Source organism: Centroberyx affinis, unplaced genomic scaffold (genome assembly GCF_046629955.1).
Source record: "Centroberyx affinis isolate AG114_WGS23_722 - 3 ecotype Tasmania unplaced genomic scaffold, CSIRO-AGI_Caff_v1 ptg004508l_1, whole genome shotgun sequence".
In the NCBI taxonomy this organism is placed as follows: Eukaryota; Metazoa; Chordata; class Actinopteri; order Beryciformes; family Berycidae; genus Centroberyx; species Centroberyx affinis.
In genome coordinates this window covers 255003-273281 of record NW_027282155.1, presented here as the reverse complement: position 1 = coordinate 273281, position 18279 = coordinate 255003, and the positions used below count along the sequence as shown (strand labels likewise).

General features: G+C 40.6%; 4 protein-coding genes across 4 annotated transcripts; 3 read left to right on the top strand and 1 right to left on the bottom strand.

The window, feature by feature from the left end:
• The first annotated feature begins 606 nt into the window (after positions 1 to 606).
• LOC139665261 (trypsin-2-like) lies at positions 607 to 3503 on the top strand. Its single transcript, XM_071544264.1, has 5 exons — positions 607 to 646; positions 1667 to 1820; positions 1929 to 2182; positions 2972 to 3117; positions 3351 to 3503. Exons 1-5 carry the CDS (start codon positions 607 to 609, stop codon positions 3501 to 3503), a joined length of 747 nt encoding a protein of 248 aa, XP_071400365.1.
• Positions 3504 to 6967: 3464 nt separating this feature from the next.
• LOC139665251 (interferon-inducible GTPase 5-like) lies at positions 6968 to 8155 on the top strand. The gene has a single exon (XM_071544251.1). It carries the CDS (start codon positions 6971 to 6973, stop codon positions 8153 to 8155), a length of 1185 nt encoding a protein of 394 aa, XP_071400352.1. The 5' UTR covers positions 6968 to 6970.
• Positions 8156 to 12432: 4277 nt separating this feature from the next.
• LOC139665248 (trypsin-1-like) lies at positions 12433 to 13799 on the bottom strand. Its single transcript, XM_071544248.1, has 6 exons — positions 13760 to 13799; positions 13511 to 13661; positions 13127 to 13377; positions 12897 to 13033; positions 12598 to 12699; positions 12433 to 12480 (listed from the first exon to the last, which is right to left on the bottom strand). The coding sequence occupies exons 1-6, from the start codon at positions 13797 to 13799 to the stop codon at positions 12433 to 12435; spliced, it is 729 nt and encodes a 242-aa protein (XP_071400349.1).
• A 1582-nt stretch (positions 13800 to 15381) lies between these two features.
• Positions 15382 to 16876, top strand: LOC139665249 (trypsin-1-like). The gene is made up of 6 exons (XM_071544249.1): positions 15382 to 15421; positions 15647 to 15797; positions 15946 to 16196; positions 16362 to 16498; positions 16641 to 16742; positions 16835 to 16876. The coding sequence occupies exons 1-6, from the start codon at positions 15382 to 15384 to the stop codon at positions 16874 to 16876; spliced, it is 723 nt and encodes a 240-aa protein (XP_071400350.1).
• Positions 16877 to 18279: the final 1403 nt, after the last annotated feature.

The following is an 18279-nucleotide window of genomic DNA, read 5'->3' as shown; positions in this document are numbered from 1 at the left end:
TTATAAAAGAAGGCTCAACCTGCCTGTTATTCTATTCTATTCTATTCTATTCTATTCTATTCTATTCTATTCTGAAGGTCAAAAAATACAATTACAGTAACTAAGAAATAGTCTTTATTTAAACAATGGCTCAACCTGCCTGTTATTCTATTCTATTCTACACATTGTGTAACAGCATAGTATGGCTGGTTGCAACAACTGATCCTGTCTGCTAAAGAGGGGGTTACAGGTGTCACCAATGAAAAGAGCTGACCTATTTAATTGGGTGACAGGTGGCAGAGAATCTACAAAAAGATGTAATGTCAACAACAGAATGAACGAAACACATGCAGAGAGACCAAAAAAAGTACATAACAGTGGAAAGATTTCGCTGACTTATTAACTGAGGGGGTAGACGTGGCACATAAGGAGATAGGGGTATTTTCAGGGCAGGGAGTGGGGCAGAAGGAGTGGAGGGAGACTTTTGGGGGGGTAGGATGGGGCAGAAGGGCTGGAGGGGGAGGGGGGGGGGGTATGGAGGAGACAGAGGGCTAGAGGTATAAATGCAGTGAATGACAGAGCGTTTATGTCCACTCTGGTCGTAGGAAGGCTTGAGTCAGCAGCAGGATGATCGGCCTGATTGTAATCGCACTCCTGGGTGCTGCAGGTAAAACATCGTGGGGGATTTGGGGTCACATGACTTGGACTTGAGTCAGACTTGAGTCACGATTTTAATCGCTTGAGACTTGACTTGATGCATGAAGAGAATAGACTTGACTTGGGTTTTGGTGACTTGGGACTTGTACTTTGATGACCTGAAAAGGTTTCAAAAGTCTTGACAAAAGATCTTGTGTTTGTGTAAATTACTTATAAAGTTGTGAGATTTGTTCGACCAGACAATTGAATTTAAGTTATGTTTTCTGAATTTGAATGGAATGATTTAATTTATTGAAGTTGAAACAGATTATAGAAATCAAATGATGCTCATGATGCTCTTACCAAGTTTTTATTCTATTAAAACAATATTGCAAAATTCTGAAAATTCCCAGATATTCCCAGATATAGTTTTCTTTAAGATATTAAATTGATACTGGACCCTTGATTTGTTCTGACTTGACTTGGAAATCTACATTTAGACTTGGGTCTTAACTTGAGACTTGTGCCTCAAGATATAAGGGGTGACTTGGGACTCGAGCAAAGTTGACTTAGTCACACCTCTGGGGTATTGGCACACGCACACACACACTGATGTCATTTAATGTCAGGATGGTAAAATGATAAATGGACTGCATTTATATAGCGCTTTTCTAGTCTACCGACCACTCAAAGCGCTTTACAACAATGCCTACATTCACCCATTCACACACACATTCATACACCGATGGCGGCAAGCTACCACACAGGGTGCTGGTGCAACCATCGGGAGCAATTTGGGGTTCAGTATCTTGCCCAAGGACACTTCGACATGCGGACTGGAGGAGCCGGGGATCGAACCGATCTTCTGATTAGTGGACGACCCGCTCTACCTCCTGAGCCACAGCCGCTCCTGTAGTTAGTTACCCAGGAGTCATTTACTCTCACTGAGGCAAAGTTGACCATTCACAGCACTTAATTGGTTGTGTTTTAGTGATGTCACTGTTAAAGATTAGGCACCTTGTTTCACCTTTACTTCATCTGACCCCCTCAGCTGCAGCCCCTCTTGATGACAAGATTGTGGGAGGCTACCGGTGCCAAGCTCACTCCCGGCCCTGGCAAGTGTCCATCAATATCGGCTACCACTTTTGCGGCGGCTCCCTCATCAACGACCAGTGGATCATCTCTGCTGCCCACTGCTGGCAAAAGTCAGTATTACATTAGATTCTGTATGAGAGGATTTGGGATCATTCTGTCCCCAAAAACACCAGCAGCCGGTTTTCAAACGCATCTGACCCCCACCCTCTCTTTCTCAGTCCCTATTCCCTGATTGCCGTCTTGGGTGACCACCACATCTGGGAGAATGAGGGCACGGAGCAGTTTATGTCAGTGGACGCCATCTACTGGCATGAGAGTTATGACTACAAGACCTTGGACTACGACATCATGCTGATGAAGCTGGCCCACCCCGCCACTGTGAACGAATACGTCAAGCCCATCGCCCTGCCCAAGGCCTGCCCCAGGGCCGGGGACATGTGTATTGTGTCTGGGTGGGGGAACATCTACACTGATCAAGGTAAGGTCTAACATTTGCTGTTTAATAACATCTGATGGACGCTTCATCAAAAGCGCCTACAGTAGGCTACCAAGAGCAACAGATATGTCTGTGTCGCTTTCATGTTTAGGCTGTTTACATGTCTTCAGCTCTGATTGACGGTTAGAAGATTGGTTAGGCTACTACAGATAAACCTAAACATAGGTTATAAACATGGATGATTTTTCCCAATATTAATTTGAATTTATTTGGAAAACATAAACATTTTCATTGCTTTTTAGAGGCCGAGCGAGAGACTCTTACCGGGCGTTGCTATGGTTACAGTTTTGCTACAGTGCATGCTAGTTACAGAAGTTTCTACGATTGCAGTCTATTTTTGGCGGGAAGCTTGTAAATTACTTTAGCTTGTATTAAAATCAGTTTAAATCAAAATAATTAATGTCTCACTTTGTATTATTCCAAAGGCTTGTCACTTTCACATGAAAACCTCATCACTCCAATTTTGGTGATTTTCATGCTTTAACTTCAGTTGAAAGATCACATGCTTGTCTGTTGGTTGAGACAATTCTACAATCTGGCAACCTTTTCAAAACCAGTTGGATAAACTCAAAAATGCATTGTCGTCAAGCTAAAAGCAAGGCTATTTGTCTTAGTTGCTGAAAGCTGACATTTTGGCGATAAAGCTTCCCCCTGACAACAGGATATTCTCTGGTGATGTTGCTCTATATATATTATATTTAGACAGAGATATTGACCCAACTATTCCCCCTTATCCTTCTTTCCTGCTCTCTCTCTTTCATCTACTCTCCGCAGTGTTCAACCCATTTCACCTGCAGTGCGTGGATGTCCCTATTCTGTCTTATGAGGACTGTGACAGATCCTATCCTGGCATGATCACTGACCGCATGGTGTGTGCTGGATACCTGGAGGGAGGCAAGGATGCTTGTCAGGTATTTTCCACACAAAATGTATTATATAGTACACATGAATACATTGTGTAAATAATATAAAATGGTCCAAAATATCTGTGAAACGATCTCATGTTTTGTCTTGTCTTGTCTCCTCTCCTGTCCTGTCCTGTCCTGTCCTGTCCTCTCCTCTCCTCTCCTCTCCTCTCCTCTCCTCTCCTCTCCTCTCCTCCCCTCTCCTTTCCTCTCCTCCTCTCCTCCTCTCCTCTCTTCAGGGTGACTCTGGCGGTCCTCTGGAGTGCAACGGGGAGTTGCAGGGTATCGTCTCTTGGGGCCAGGGCTGCGCTCAGCCTAACTACCCGGGAGTTTACACCAAAGTCTGCTCTCTGATGCCCTGGATCAGCGACATTCTCACCAGATACAGCTAGGCTCAGATCTTCCATCACAGAGCAACATGAGAACGGGAAAAACCAGAGAGAGGGAAATTGAAAGAGACAGAGACAGGTGGTGGTGGTGTGTAGCGTTACAAAGGAAGGCAGCGGGAGAGCGGCTGAGAGAGAGCGACAAAGAGAAACACATGGGAGAGATAGAGAGAGAGAGAGAGAGAGATGTGTGATGCATTCTAACAGGGCTCAATCAATAAAATGACAGCATTGACACCAGATGATGTTGTTTGACTGTGTTTTATTTTTGTTTAGCTGAAAATCTCACCAATGACTTGAAATACAGTTTGCAGAATGTCTTGACTGCATTTCAAACTGTAGAAAAAATGCAGTATATTTGATCTAAGCGCATCTACACTGACAGCAGATGCAGCACCATAATATTGTAAATAATCATGAAACATAGCAATACATTACAAAACGGTAGAAACTGCTGTAAAAATCCACAGTGGTTGATGTATACTGAGTTAGATGACACTCATAAAATATCAACTCTCTCAGACACATCAGGCAGCAAACTGCATCAGCTTGTGAGCAAATCCAACATAATGTATTGCACATGAATTGCTAAATTCAATTTTATTTAATGATCACAGTCACCACACAATCACTCCATAATTTTCCATCAACAGAAGATGCAAATTGCTGCCTCAGTATGTTTATTGAGGCAGGACGCAGCATTGCTTTTTATAGTTTAATGCACTGCATCAATAATGTTGACAGTGTCTTGTTTTGACAATCCTTTGGAGGGATAGAGCGCTTGAACGCTACCCTTATTTTCTCCATGTCATCTCCATGCTGATCTTCTTCCTCTTGAGGCTCAAAACACCTGAAGAGGTAGGGGGGGGGGGATGTACTGACAATTTATCAATGTCAGTACATTCCAAGAATTTGAGCCAGACTTTTTCTTTTGCATTGCGTTTCATCCTGAATAGCAATTCTTTACGGGAAAAGGCTTGGAAGTCCTCCCTCTAGCATTGCAACTAAATGATGTAAGTCATATTTCTGAGTGACATGGGTGGAGACCAAAAACACCTGTGAGTGCCACATCGACATACCTCTCCATCACTGCTGTCAACAAAGCCACATTTTTTACTCTCTGACATGATTATCGACTTAACACCTGACAAAATAAAACAGCTTTTTTTTGTTTCTCTTTAAAATTTCATCCACAGAGTCTACAATGATGAACATGTCACAAAGGTCAAACTAAATTTTCTTAATGTAGCTTTTGGATTTGAATGAAGGCGTGTCCACACCTGGAAGGTCCCAGATCTTAAGATGGGTGATTTTGGGATCCTTGTACGTTCCAAGCAGGGAACGTACAAGGGAGGACTTCCCAGCTGCTGTTCCCAGTTCCAGTTCCAGCCAACCAAAATTGTGTTGTTTTCTTGTTTGTGAAAAGCTGAAGCTGTAAGGCAACAACAGCCATCAGCAGCCAACCATGCCCCGGATGATACATGTCTTGCCTAATGCTGTTACACTTTTGTTACAGCAAGCAATCAACTAGCTCAAACTGTTCAGCGGACAGTCGTACAGCAATATCTTCCATCTGTCTTCCACAGATGGAGAAGACTGCGATGAGCACACATCATTAGCACCCATTGCACTCTCCAGAAATGTGGAGAACCCATCTTTATCATGGTTAAAGAACTTTTTTAGATTAAAAGAGTGCGAAAATGTTTCTGATTGTAGCTGGAGGAAGGTTTGCCTGAGAAGTGACATGAAGCATACTAATGAAACTATGAACACCTGTTGGAAGGTATTCAACGTACCCTTTTACTGGAAGCACAAATAATGAGGCTAAGCCAGAACAATTCCAAAAACAGCCATCAAACCGGTCTAGCAGTTGTTCACTTCCAACACAGTCCAGATGATGGGGATGAACAAAACCAAAAGCATTTATTTATTCATTTTGCACTAAATAAAATGAAACTCAGTGATTTTTTTGCAGAACAGAGACGACTCATAATGCTCAATATGTGGTTAAGATTTCCAAAAATATAATAAATGTTCTTTCACACTCATCATATACAACAGCTTTGCATTCCAGATACCTTCTGCACTGACGAGTGACAAAAAGGCTTTGAGAAATGAGGAACTTGGATCAGTTCCAGTAAAACTGCTAATATATCTACTCCCTGCACCCATATAGTCAAGCATATTGCAGAAATACGCCTTTAAGTGACTGCGGGTGACAAGGAACCTCATGTAGTTCACATGAAAGAAAGAAAGAAAGAAAGGAAGAAAGGAAGAAAGGAAGAAAGAAAGAAAGAAAGAAAGAAAGAAAGAAGAACCCTAAAAGGTAAGGCATCTCTCTTTTGGCAATTTTGTCCATTTGTCCATCACTTAGTTGTTATTCTTGTCAAAATGACTGGTACGGTTTCACTTTGCTGGACAAATTGTTTACAATTCCATTGTCAGTAACCATAGAAAAATGTTGGTTTATTATAAACAAATCATGCCTTACACTATAGACTGAACTGGATAAATACAAAAACAGTATACTCAAACAAATACAAATACAGTGAGACAGCAAGAGGCACTCTCCTATTATGTTTGGGATCAATTTGACCCCCATTCAGCATTTAACTTCTCTAAAAACATGATTAACATTATTTTTCCAGTTTGATATTTCACTTTTCCTAATTTAATGGGGAAAACAGGTAAACATAAAATTTAACATGATGATACATTTTCAAGGTCCTGTACACACAACGGTGTAGTGGGTCATTTTGACCCCAAACACAAAAGCCTTATAAAACCAGAGGAAATATAAAAGGTTGACTGACACTGAGGGAGCTTTCCCATGCAACAAAACAAAAATGTTCCCATGCCTTAGGGCCCATAACATAAGACGCGCACACATTTTGTCTCACCTGAAGATTTCCTGCCAACAAGGTCCTGTCACAGCTCTCTCACCAAAACTATTTTGGTGACTAATATAGTTTTTATTGGTGTTTTTTTTCATTATTGACTTAACAGCTATGTGTTACTTGCTGATGTTCTGAAGTGTAAATTTGGGTAACACTTTCAATTATAATCATTTTGCGTAGGTTTAAATTTCTGGGGTCAATTTGACGACAAAAATAAAAGGTGTTTGTTAATTTTAACATAATAGGAGGGTTAACTGCCACTGCCCTCATCAGCCTTGTCTCATATCTCTCCATCTGCCCATTTTCAAACTAAAAGTCAGTGAAGAAAGAAGCAAAATTGGTTGCATCCTTGCAGTCTCCCTACGGTGCTTGAATTAAGTACTGAACTGAACAAAATTGTCCCTGCTACTCTGTAACTATTATCCTTCAGGTCTACTGAGATGAAAATGCTAAGTGGATGAATTACATTTTGATAATCAGTCGTGAAACATCCTCAACTTTGAAGACTTTCAAATGACAAACTGGTAATGCAAGGTTATCTGTATTTTACCACCATTCTGTCTTATCAGGATCACCATGTCTGCGGCTTCCTATGAAACTACAATCGATGAAGCAAATATCTACGAGGCTCCTGAAATTGTCACTGAAGTTAAGAAATACGTGAAAACCAATCCAGCAGAGTCAACAGCCAAGGCAAAGAAGCAGTTGGACCAGATGGACAATGTGACACTGAATATTGCTATTACTGGGGAGAGTGGGGCAGGAAAGTCCACCTTTGTTAATGCCTTAAGGGGTCTTTCAGATGGAGACGAGGGAGCAGCAGACACTGGAGTGACTGAGACCACCATGAAACCCATTAGATACGGCCACCCTAGCATGCCCGGTGTTTACATCTGGGACCTGCCAGGAGTTGGGACCTCCAACTTCAAAGCAAAGAGTTATCTGAAAGACGTCCACTTTGACAACTTTGACTTCTTCATCATCATTGGCTCTATCAGGTTCAAAGAGAATGACATCAAGCTGGCCAAAGAGATCAAGAAAATGAAGAAAATGTTTTACTTTGTACGATCAAAGATTGACCAAGACATCCAGGCCGAAGCTCGGAAAAAGAACTTCAACGAAGCTCAGGTTCTGTCAAAGATCAGACTCAGCTGCAGAGAAAACCTGTTGGAATTTGGGAATCCCAAAGTCTTCCTCATCTCTGCCGTTGATATGGGCAAGTATGATTTCCCGAGGCTGCTCAGCTGCTTGAAGGAAAACCTGTCAGACTACAAGTGGTCGGCTTTGATTCACTCTCTGCCTGTATTCTCCACGGGCATGATAGAAAAGAAAACAGAAGAGCTTAACAAAACTTCCATTGCTGCTGCTGCAGCTGCAGCAACCACAGCAGGCCTCGCTGTTCCAGGCTTTTCAGTGGGTTGTGAGATTGGTATAATGCACAAGTACCTGCAGACAGCCCATGTGTCCTTCGGGCTGGATGACAATTCCATTCAAAGACTGGCAGAGCGGGTTAACAAGACAGAAGGTGATCTGAAATCAGTGATGAAATCTCGCTTTGCTGGAGGGGTCAACAGGGCAGTGGTGGCCAATATGCTTCGCACAAAAGGCATGATGGCAGCGAAAGCTGTTGAGATTATATTGATTGGCGTACCTGCCATTGCAATGGGGGTAGCTTTTGCCACCACGCTGCAACTTCTGCGTCAGGGAATAAGGGAAATGGCTGAGGATGCCAAGGCAGTGCTGGCTGCAGCAGATTTGTAAAGAAACTCTAGTTACCTTTCAATCTATCTCAAGACAGGATCAAAATCCACAATATGTATTACTCACAATGTAGAAAGGATTGCTTCGAGTGACATAGTCTAAAGTGGTATATAACAATGCAAAACAGTTGAAAATTGCATCAATGTAATATCAATAAAATGTTAATATTTTAAAATGAATCAAATGAAATACAACATTATCGACCAAGGCAACAACCTTTGGGTGTTACAGTAGTGGTGAGGTAAGAGCAACGTCAGTAATGTTATCGAAATAAAAAATGCATTTTGTATTGCTTTTGGTATTTTATAGGTTTTATAAGATTTCAGACATGATGTATCTACACTCAGATTTTGTGGTATAGAACAGGTTAAAACACCCCCTAGAGGTGGCAATGTTGTAGGTTATCCCAGTTCTTGGTATTTTTGATTAAAGTGATATTGTTTTTTACTGTTCCACTCTATAACCTACCTAGTTACTTTGGATGTTGGCCTAGGTATTTTGTTGCTAAGCAGGCCCCTTTGTATGTATGTAGCCTGCATGTATATACAGTATGTGCATATGGTGTGTATGTGGACGTGCATATATACTGATGTGCACGTATGGGGAGTAGGCCTACTCAAGGGCTATTACCTCATACAAGTAAACCTTTGCACCCTTTTGCACCGTTTTTGTATTACAATTTTTTATACTATTATTGTACTATCTCTATATGTATTTGACCTATTTTTGTACTATCTTTACATGTATTTGATGTTTGCTCAAGATAGGCCATTTTGTATATATAGGAGCTTTAACTTAACTTTGACTATATCCTGTTATACTAACTGATTTGTATTCATATGACAAATGCTTTTATTGATTTACTAATTAGATAAATGCTGATTTGTTGATGTAATGGATATGCTAATAGGCTAATTGGGTGTATTGATTGACAATCATCTTGCACCTGTTGTCAATGACTACCAAAACTGTAAGTAGCCCACAGATGACATCAGTTCCATGTTTGATGTTTTGAAGAAGGTCTATGACCAAAACGTCGCTACATTAAACTGTGATTTGCAAGTAGATGGTGTGCGGGAGCCTTATACTGTATATATTACATGGTATTTTATAGGTAAAAATGGTTGTCAATATGTCTTTTTTTTTACCCTTCTCAGCAGGAGAAGTTCATTAGAAAGTTGTTGGAGCTGTTGTTGGAACATTTTATAATCTTCATCTTACTTTGGCCCTTTCTGTCTTTTAAAAATAAACAATGGAAGAAAATACTTGCTGTCTGGATTTTTTTTTTTTTTTTACTAGTCATTAATGTTAGGTAAATTAATTATTATCAATAATTAAGCCACAATGTAGGATGTTACAGTAGGTCATTCCTTATTAGAATGATCTTATAAACACGTTATTATTTATTTTTTAATAGCCTCATCTTAACTGAATACCCATATAATTCAATAAAACTGTTATGTACAAAACTTGACCCAACTGAGCAAGTTCTTTAACTATTGATTAAAAGCCAATAAGATAAATGTTAAAAAGTAAGACAAGACAAAAAAACTTAAAATACTTAAAATGAACATAACAAGCAAATACAACAGGAATAAAAAGGTGGGACATATTATAATTATAGGGAAATAGTACTGTCTTCATTTTTAAAAAATAAAATCTAATCCATATCGCCAAATTAAAAAAGTAAATGTGAAATAATTAAAAAGGGTACAAGAATGTGCTCATACTGGGTCAACCTGCCTGTTATTCTATTCTATTCTATTCTATTCTATTCTATTCTATGCTCTTAGACAAATGCTATTTTGTCATGCATAGTAACTTTTACTGGACTCCAGCTTAAACTTTTATTCATTAATAATAAACCTGATTTAGAATTTAGAATTAAAAAAAAGCCAATAAAAACACTAAAACAGGATCACATAAGAATAGAATAGGTAAAAACAAATGATGTAAAAGCCTGTGTGTAAAAATGTGTTTTAAGAGATGATTTTGAAGTTGTCACTGATCTCTCTAGCCCAAGCTCCTGAGGCAGAGCGTTTCAAAGCCAAATAAAATCCCAGTCACCTTTGGTCTTGAGTCTGGACTTCAGACTGTTCCGGCACTCTCTACTCAAAGATGTCAGGTTGCTTTCAGGTTCATCAGGGGTTAAACAATCTGAGACGCAACAAAGGGCCAAACTTAGTCAAGTTGTAAAGGTAATTAGTAAAATCTTAAAATCGACAAGCAACTAGTTAATAAGATCTGGTGACGTCCATGAAATGCTATGCAAGGATGTAACAGCTATCTATCATTATGAACAGGAAAGATTTGTTTCGTAACAACAAATTATTCTGGGTAACTTTACTGTGCATCTTTACCTTTAGCAGCCAATAATAAGAAGCCTTATTTTTCATGTCATTTCAAACCTGATACAACACAGTCTCATAAAATGTATTGTTTAGCTCTGCCATGCCTCCTTTATAATGGTAATACTTAGAAATCATATAGAAGCGCTAAAAACCTTAGATCATTTCTGGTTCACACCAATGAGGTTCCCCCCTCAACCACTCGAGGATATCGCCTCTTCCACCGGGCAATGACAAGTACGGCAATTGCGCACAGTGCCCTTTCACTAAAAGAACAATACATTTCCCTCATCCCAGGTCAGGTAAACACATCCCCATTAGAGGGTTTATCAATTGCTGATATTGATATCCCATTCAGGGAGACCTAAATACGTTTTGTCAGGCTAGAGAAACTTACTGTATACACCTTCTGGATACCCTCTCGCCAAGGGGTTTAAATCTGGAAAAAAATTATGTTATTCTAATTTTGGATGTTTGGTTGTCAACTGTTTTTCTGGGTTTATATCTGGAATCAGATGATCTTAGTTCAAATCTATCTGTATTTCATTGTTTATTGTTCTATGGATTTGCCTTCTGTTTTTTCCCACGGCGCAGCCGAGGGCATCACAAGGCAAATTCAGATCATGCATTCAGTCAGTCAGTCAGTCAGGTAACGCTTAGTGAGATGTCGTTTCATGAGATGGCCTCTAGAGGGCCTACGGGCTAAAAGACACATTCAGTCCCACACTGCCATATTAGATCTCACACAGAGCCACACTCTTCGCTGTCCCGGGTTGTTAGCTGATAACCAATGCTTCAGTGCATTGAATTGAATTGAACACACCCGCCGTGGGTCTGTACAGGATCTGTACTTGTTGTTTTCCTAGGCCCCTCTCTGATAGGAAGTGAAGTAGGCTACAGCTCTCCTCTCTCTCTTTTTACAAGGAAAAGGGTCTCCTGCTCTTCCTCTTCTTTATGGAGTTGTTTATTCTACATTTGTATCCTCTTATATATTATATTTTCTTATTGTTGGTATTACTACTATTTTTTCTTTCTTCTTTTTCTGATTGAGGCCTAGTGTAGCTGTTGGCTCTTTTCCCCGCCTCCTCCCTCCTTAAGTTTATGATTTATGTGCTGATTTACGCATATATCTTTTTGTCTTGCACAGATGTGTTATGTTTGTACATGTATATGCAGACTATTCATATGTGTATGTGTGTGTATATTTTTTTTCCCTTATAGTCCGTGTAGTAGATTGGATTTACTGACCGATGCGCATTCAGGTATCGCAGTTTACGTACTGTGGTAACCCATTGAGTCTTATTGTGCATCATATATGTATATACATATATATATGTATATATATATATGTCTCTTTTCTGTGTATTTTACACTTTTTTTGTAAGTGGCTTTGATTAAGGGCAGTGCCCCCGGCAGGTGCAGCTTGTTACACTGATTTGTACAGTTGTACAGTATATATAGAAAGTGTTGTGACTTATTGTCTTGATGCTCTGATGAAGGTGTAATACCGAAACGCATTAGCAGTCATGGCCAAAAAATAAATTGGTGAAAATGAGGTGACGTCTTCTTTGTTATATTCTTTTTTATTATTATATTGGTGAGCTGCTTTCTTTCAACTCAAGCCCGAAACATCATGTTGTTAATGTAATACAATTATTTTTCTACTGAGCAGGTGTCGCGCCTAGCCTTTTTTTGGTTTACCTCATCAACGCTGAGAAATACAACATGCTGTGTAAGACGTCAATAAGCTTATGTTTAAAAGCCAAAAATTCTGAACTATTCACCATTCTTTAAAATATTTTCACTTAAAATAGACTCAAATGATATGCTTTAAATATTTTATTTGTCATTTGTCCAGTACAAAAGATGGAACATGAACAGCAAATGATGTTGAGCTGCTTGACTGGACTGGATGTCGAACGGGATCACTTAGTAGGTGGCCATGGTGCGCTCCAGCCAGTCGTTGAACAGGCAGACCTGAAAACAAAGATTGCAAGAGTTAGTACAGCTAATCAGTGGAATATTATCACATTTCGCAGCAAGCGAGAGTTAAATTAAACTGGACACAGCGCGGTTATTAAATATCCTCCTTACCCTGGCGTAGACACCGGGGTGGTCCCTCTCGGCACATCCGTAGCCCCAGGACACAACACCCTGCAGCTCACCGTCGCACACAACAGGGCCACCAGAGTCACCCTGAGAGAGGAAATACAAACAGTGAGATGAGCAATGAAATCAAAAGTGGAAAAAGAAAGGAAATATGTAAATGTAAATTTTTCCATATATCATCATGAAGGAACTCCTGATATTCTGGAATTAAATTATGCTGTCTTAATCAGATGCACCGGTGGAGAAGGAGGACCTCTGCAGGTCACTCTTGTTGACTACAGTACCTGGCAGGAGTCCTTGCCTCCCTCCAGGTATCCAGCGCAGAACATGGCGTTGGTGATCATGCCGGGGTAGGAGTTGTCACAGTCCTCTTCAGACAGGATGGGGATGTCCAGGCACTGCAGCTTGTTGCCGTCAGCAGCTGTGTTTCATACGGATACAGGAGGAAATAGATTAGAAAAAGTAAGGACAGCAGTTGTTCTCTAATACCTGCTTCTTAAGACGCTGTACTCACTGGAGCTCATGGTGTTGCCCCAGCCAGAGACTTTGCACATGGTGCCAGCGGGGGCACAGCTGGTGGGCAGAGCCACAGGCTGCACGTACTCGTTGAGGGTGGCGGGCTTGCTCAGCTTGATCAGCATGATGTCATTGTTGATGTTGTAGGAGGTGTAGTTGGGGTGGCGAATGACACGGGAAGAGGAGATGAACTGCTCATGGCCCTCGGTGACCTTGATGTTGTGCTCACCCATACGCACCTGCACACGGCTGGAGAGGGAGGAGAAGATTAGAGGCAGCGTAGCTTCATGATACCAATTACAGCTAAACCTTTTTTCCTTTAGTCCTCACAAAGTGAATCAATCAAACTTAAATTCCTGTGACATATCAAGGAGTTGCTTACGACTTGTAGCAGTGAGCAGCAGACACAACCCAGTTCTCGTTGACCAGGGAGCCTCCACAGAAGTGGTAGCCAGAGTTCAGAGACACCTGATGGGGCTGGGAGTAGGGCGTGCACTCATACCCTCCGACGATCTTGTCCTCCTCCGTGGCGACTGAAAACACACAGGAGGCCAAGCAGTTAGGCACCAGGTGAATGTGTAGAGTTCAGTGACTAGGATCAATGAACACAGGGAAAGAGACTTGTACTCACAAGCAGCTCCGATGAGCAGAACGAAGACCAGAGACCTCATGGTTGCTGTGTGATCCTGTCGATGATAGGACTTCACCTGGATACCTGGTTTATATGGACGCTCCCACCTTACTTTTCCCCACAGAACACACCTCCCTGTGTTTTGTGACCAATCAGGATCTTGGAAAAATGTTTGGCGTGTGAAAAACAAATATGATGCTCACTGGAGGGTGGGCTGCACTGACACTGACATACAGTATGACTGAAATGGTCTTATTTTTCAATCTTTTTTAGAAATATGTTAAATGTAATTGTGGCACTAAGGGACGAAATCTGGTCAATGCCTTTAAAAAAAATTGTGCATTTATATGAATGACCATAGAGTATATACTGTTGATTAGTGGATGTCAGATTGCATAGTGCATATACAGTATTTCCTTTAAATGAGTTAACTTATTTGAGGAACAATAATATATAATTTCTCTTGGTATCTCTGCATTAGCTGGATATTGTGATGCTGTGAATATTTCTAAGCTAATGCCCATATTAAAATAAACAGATGGCAGCACAAATGGTAGTGGACACCTCTGCTGGCCATACTATGCTGGTTTGCACCTGTATTTGGCACGTGGTGCACTTTGTAATTCTTAACCTTGACATGGATGGGGTTATGCTGCAGAGCCGTGAGTGCAGCTCTGCAGATGGCCTGGTTCACAACCACATTTGTCGAATGTGGCTTTCACAGGAAAACCAGCCCACGCCACTTAAAATAGAACACTTCAGAGAAAAACATGTTGAATCAAGGTTGATACAAATAAAACAACAACAAAACAAACTGCTCACTCTGAATTATGTGGAACTTTTGGGCACTTCACCTGAAAGGGCACAAGATGATTAGTTTTGCACATAATCTCACTTCAAAAACTATAAACAGGCTTGCACAAGGCTATTGGGTTTGAGTGTTGCTCAAAGTTGTTCAAAGTCAATAAGTCAAATGATTGAATGAGTTTATCCTCTCTGTCCAGATGACACGTTAATGTAGTGTTAAAGTTCAATAAAATGGTGAAAATAATAAAGGTTTCAGATTAACCCATTTTATAAATTTGGCTCAGTACTGCCATAATATGATATGATAAAATAATATTATACACATTGATATTAGTAAAAGATTAACAAGGACAACTGTACCTGAAAGAGATCTGGATGAAAACCAAAAATCTCATTCTGAAGATTCAGAGAAGGATCTTCCGTCCACATACATATAAATGTCTTAGTTAACAGTGGGGTTTTAAAAATGATTTTTCTTCAATATTGTGGATGTTTTTTTCTAAAAGTAAAAGTTCATAAACTCATAGAATAGATCTTTTATTGCTAACCAGCTTTCTTGACACTTATCAATGAGTAGGCCTTGAATAAAGACATTATGTGAATAATGCAGCTGTTCCAGCCATATTGGGTTACAGATTATTAATTCACAAGACAGCAAATACTGGACTTTTGGAGTGCCTGACTATCATTTTTTTTTTTTTTTTGATTGGCCATTATTGGACCAATCAGGCAGCTTGGTTGAAAAGCTTTTCTAGCAATCGACAGATATAAAGCAGGGATCCAGGTGAAGTCCTCTCACTGATCACACAGCAACCATGAGGTCTCTGGTTTTCATTCTGCTCATCGGAGCTGCTTGTGAGTATTGATATACTTTTAGAGTTGCTTGGCTTTCATTCTTTGTACACATCTGTACTGGATGCTGTTTCACAAAACCTCTCTGATACTTTGAAGTTTTCTGCAAAGGTGATTTAGAATAGTGACACGTTGAATAGGGAAATGTAGTGGTGTTCCAGCCCACTGCTTTGTTATCGTTTTTACTGCAATTTCTGGCAAATGAATACCTCTTGAATCTATTTTCAGTCGCCACGGAGGAGGACAAGATCGTTGGAGGGTATGAGTGCACACCCTACTCCCAGCCCCATCAGGTGTCTCTGAACTCTGGCTACCACTTCTGTGGAGGCTCCCTGGTCAACGAGAACTGGGTTGTGTCTGCTGCTCACTGCTACAAGTCGTAAGCAAATTCTTGGTATTTTTACAGGATTTTAGTTCTGAGTAATTCATCTGCTGGGGAATAAACATGCAAACACAGGAAATTTAACTGCTGCTATAAAAACGGTTCATTATTTTATTTTTTACCATCCCCTTTCTATCTCTTTCAGCCGTGTGGAGGTGCGTATGGGCGAGCACCACATCAAGGTCACCGAGGGCCATGAGCAGTTCATCTCCTCTTCCCGTGTCATCCGCCACCCCTACTTCAGCTCCTACACCCTTGAAAACGACGTCATGCTGATCAAGCTCAGCAAGCCCGCCACCCTCAGCCAGTACGTGCAGCCTGTGGCTCTGCCCACCAGCTGTGCCCCCGCTGGCACCATGTGCAAAGTCTCTGGCTGGGGCAACACCATGAGCTCCAGTGAGTAACATCTGTTTAAAAAACCCCAAAAACAATTAACTCTATCTTCCTTGCATTCAGGTTCAAAGTTCAGTTGTCTACGATGTTTACCCAATCTAATAATCATCCTAATACACATTTCCACTGCATAGCTCCCACTCTCTCTCTTCTGTTTTCTTTCTATAGCTGCTAACAGGGACAAGCTGCAGTGCCTGGACATCCCCATCCTGTCTGATGAGGACTGTAACAGATCTTACCCCGGCATGATCGATGACACCATGTTCTGCGCTGGATACCTGGAGGGAGGCAAGGACTCCTGCCAGGTACTGTATCTCCCCGTTTTTCCATCATGTACACCACGCTCACAGTGTTGGCTGCATTTTGTCATTGTAAATAAGTGAGTTTGTGTTTTGATGAAACATACTGTTTCCTCATGCTCGTCCCTCTTGTCCCTGTCCTTCTCAGGGAGACTCTGGTGGTCCCGTTGTGTGCGAGGGTGAGCTGCAGGGTATTGTGTCCTGGGGCTACGGATGTGCCGAGAAGAACTACCCTGGTGTCTACGCCAAGGTAACACTTCAGAGAATCAGCCAAGATATAACTATCACACTGTTCACCATAGTGACACTGTAACTAACGCACTAATATCGCCCCATTTTCAGGTCTGCATGTTCACCGACTGGCTGCACAGCACCATGGCCTGATCCAACCATTCGACCTCCGCATCAGTCACACAACTCAACATCGACTGTTCAAATACCATCTTTTGTACTGGTGTTGAAGAACTACAACAAATAAAGCATTTGAAATGAATTATTTGTTCTTCTGTGTATTTTTTCTATTGAAAAGAGGGACTCATTATAAATAATTTGTCTATACTTAATGCAGGTAAAGCAGCATTAACCATATAAAGGTTTTCAGCAAGTGACATGATAACCATGGCAGTAATGTACATTTATCCTCATGATATCTATTATTATTCCTTCATAAGCCATAGGTTAATAATAAATAAACAAGCACCCACAAAGTAATATGGAACTATTTCTAAACAAGCTATTACTATTTTTAAATAAATCATTTGGTTAGATTACCAAAGCACTTCCCTTCCCCTGCCTCCACACACACACACACACACACACACACACACACACAAACAAAACTGTTTAGAAAAGGCAAAGAGCTTGAACATTTTTACTAAATGATATGCAGAACGCCTCACTTTGGTCCCATGGCAAGAGAAGTATTTGTATCAACATGTGAATAAATAAATAAATAAATAAATAGTAAAGTCCAGCAGAACAGTTAGGACTCCCACTAAAGGAGGAGAAAGGTAGTGGGTCAGCAATATAACCACATACTTATGGGACTGTCAGCTGGCTTTAAATCATGGTTACAGGTGGATTTTTTTTCCATTACGGTAAACTTTATGTGCCCTAGGTGGGATGGGAGAAGAGAAAAAATACTTAGTTGATATTGTTCAAACACATCTACTCTTTGGAACAACTTGCCTGAGGAGCTCAGGCTGGCAGAGTCAGTGTCGTCTTTTAAATCACTTCTCAAAACGTGCTTTTGTCCTTAGGCCTTTCTATGATCTTTGGCTTTTATTCTTTTTATTGTTGTTGCCTTGTCTGTTATTTGTTTATTCCATTTGCTTTATCCCTGTGGCTCTGACTATTTGTTATTACTGTTTTACCTCACTGTTTTTTGTTTCTTATTGATCTGTCACTTGTTCATTTTTCATTTTTACTAGTTGTGAAGCACTTTGTTTTGAAAAGTGACATAAATAAAGATTATAAAGAAGATCATTATTCTATCCTAAAGGCAGCCTCAACCTGCATATCTAAATTTAAATGCAGATGCTTTTCAGGTAACAGGTGCTGCGTGAGAACTACACAGCTGTGAGATACTGTGTTCCCACACTTCTAAATATAGAGAGTGACCTGTGTTCCTGTTTAATCTGACCAGAGAAAGATGACAAAACTTTCAGAGTTTAGGTACTATGAGTTTGCACATATTGAAATGATCAACCTCTTTGTCATCACTGCTGCCAAGAAATAATCGATTCATAACAGATAAGCACAGATAAACAGATAATCAGGCTGTGAGT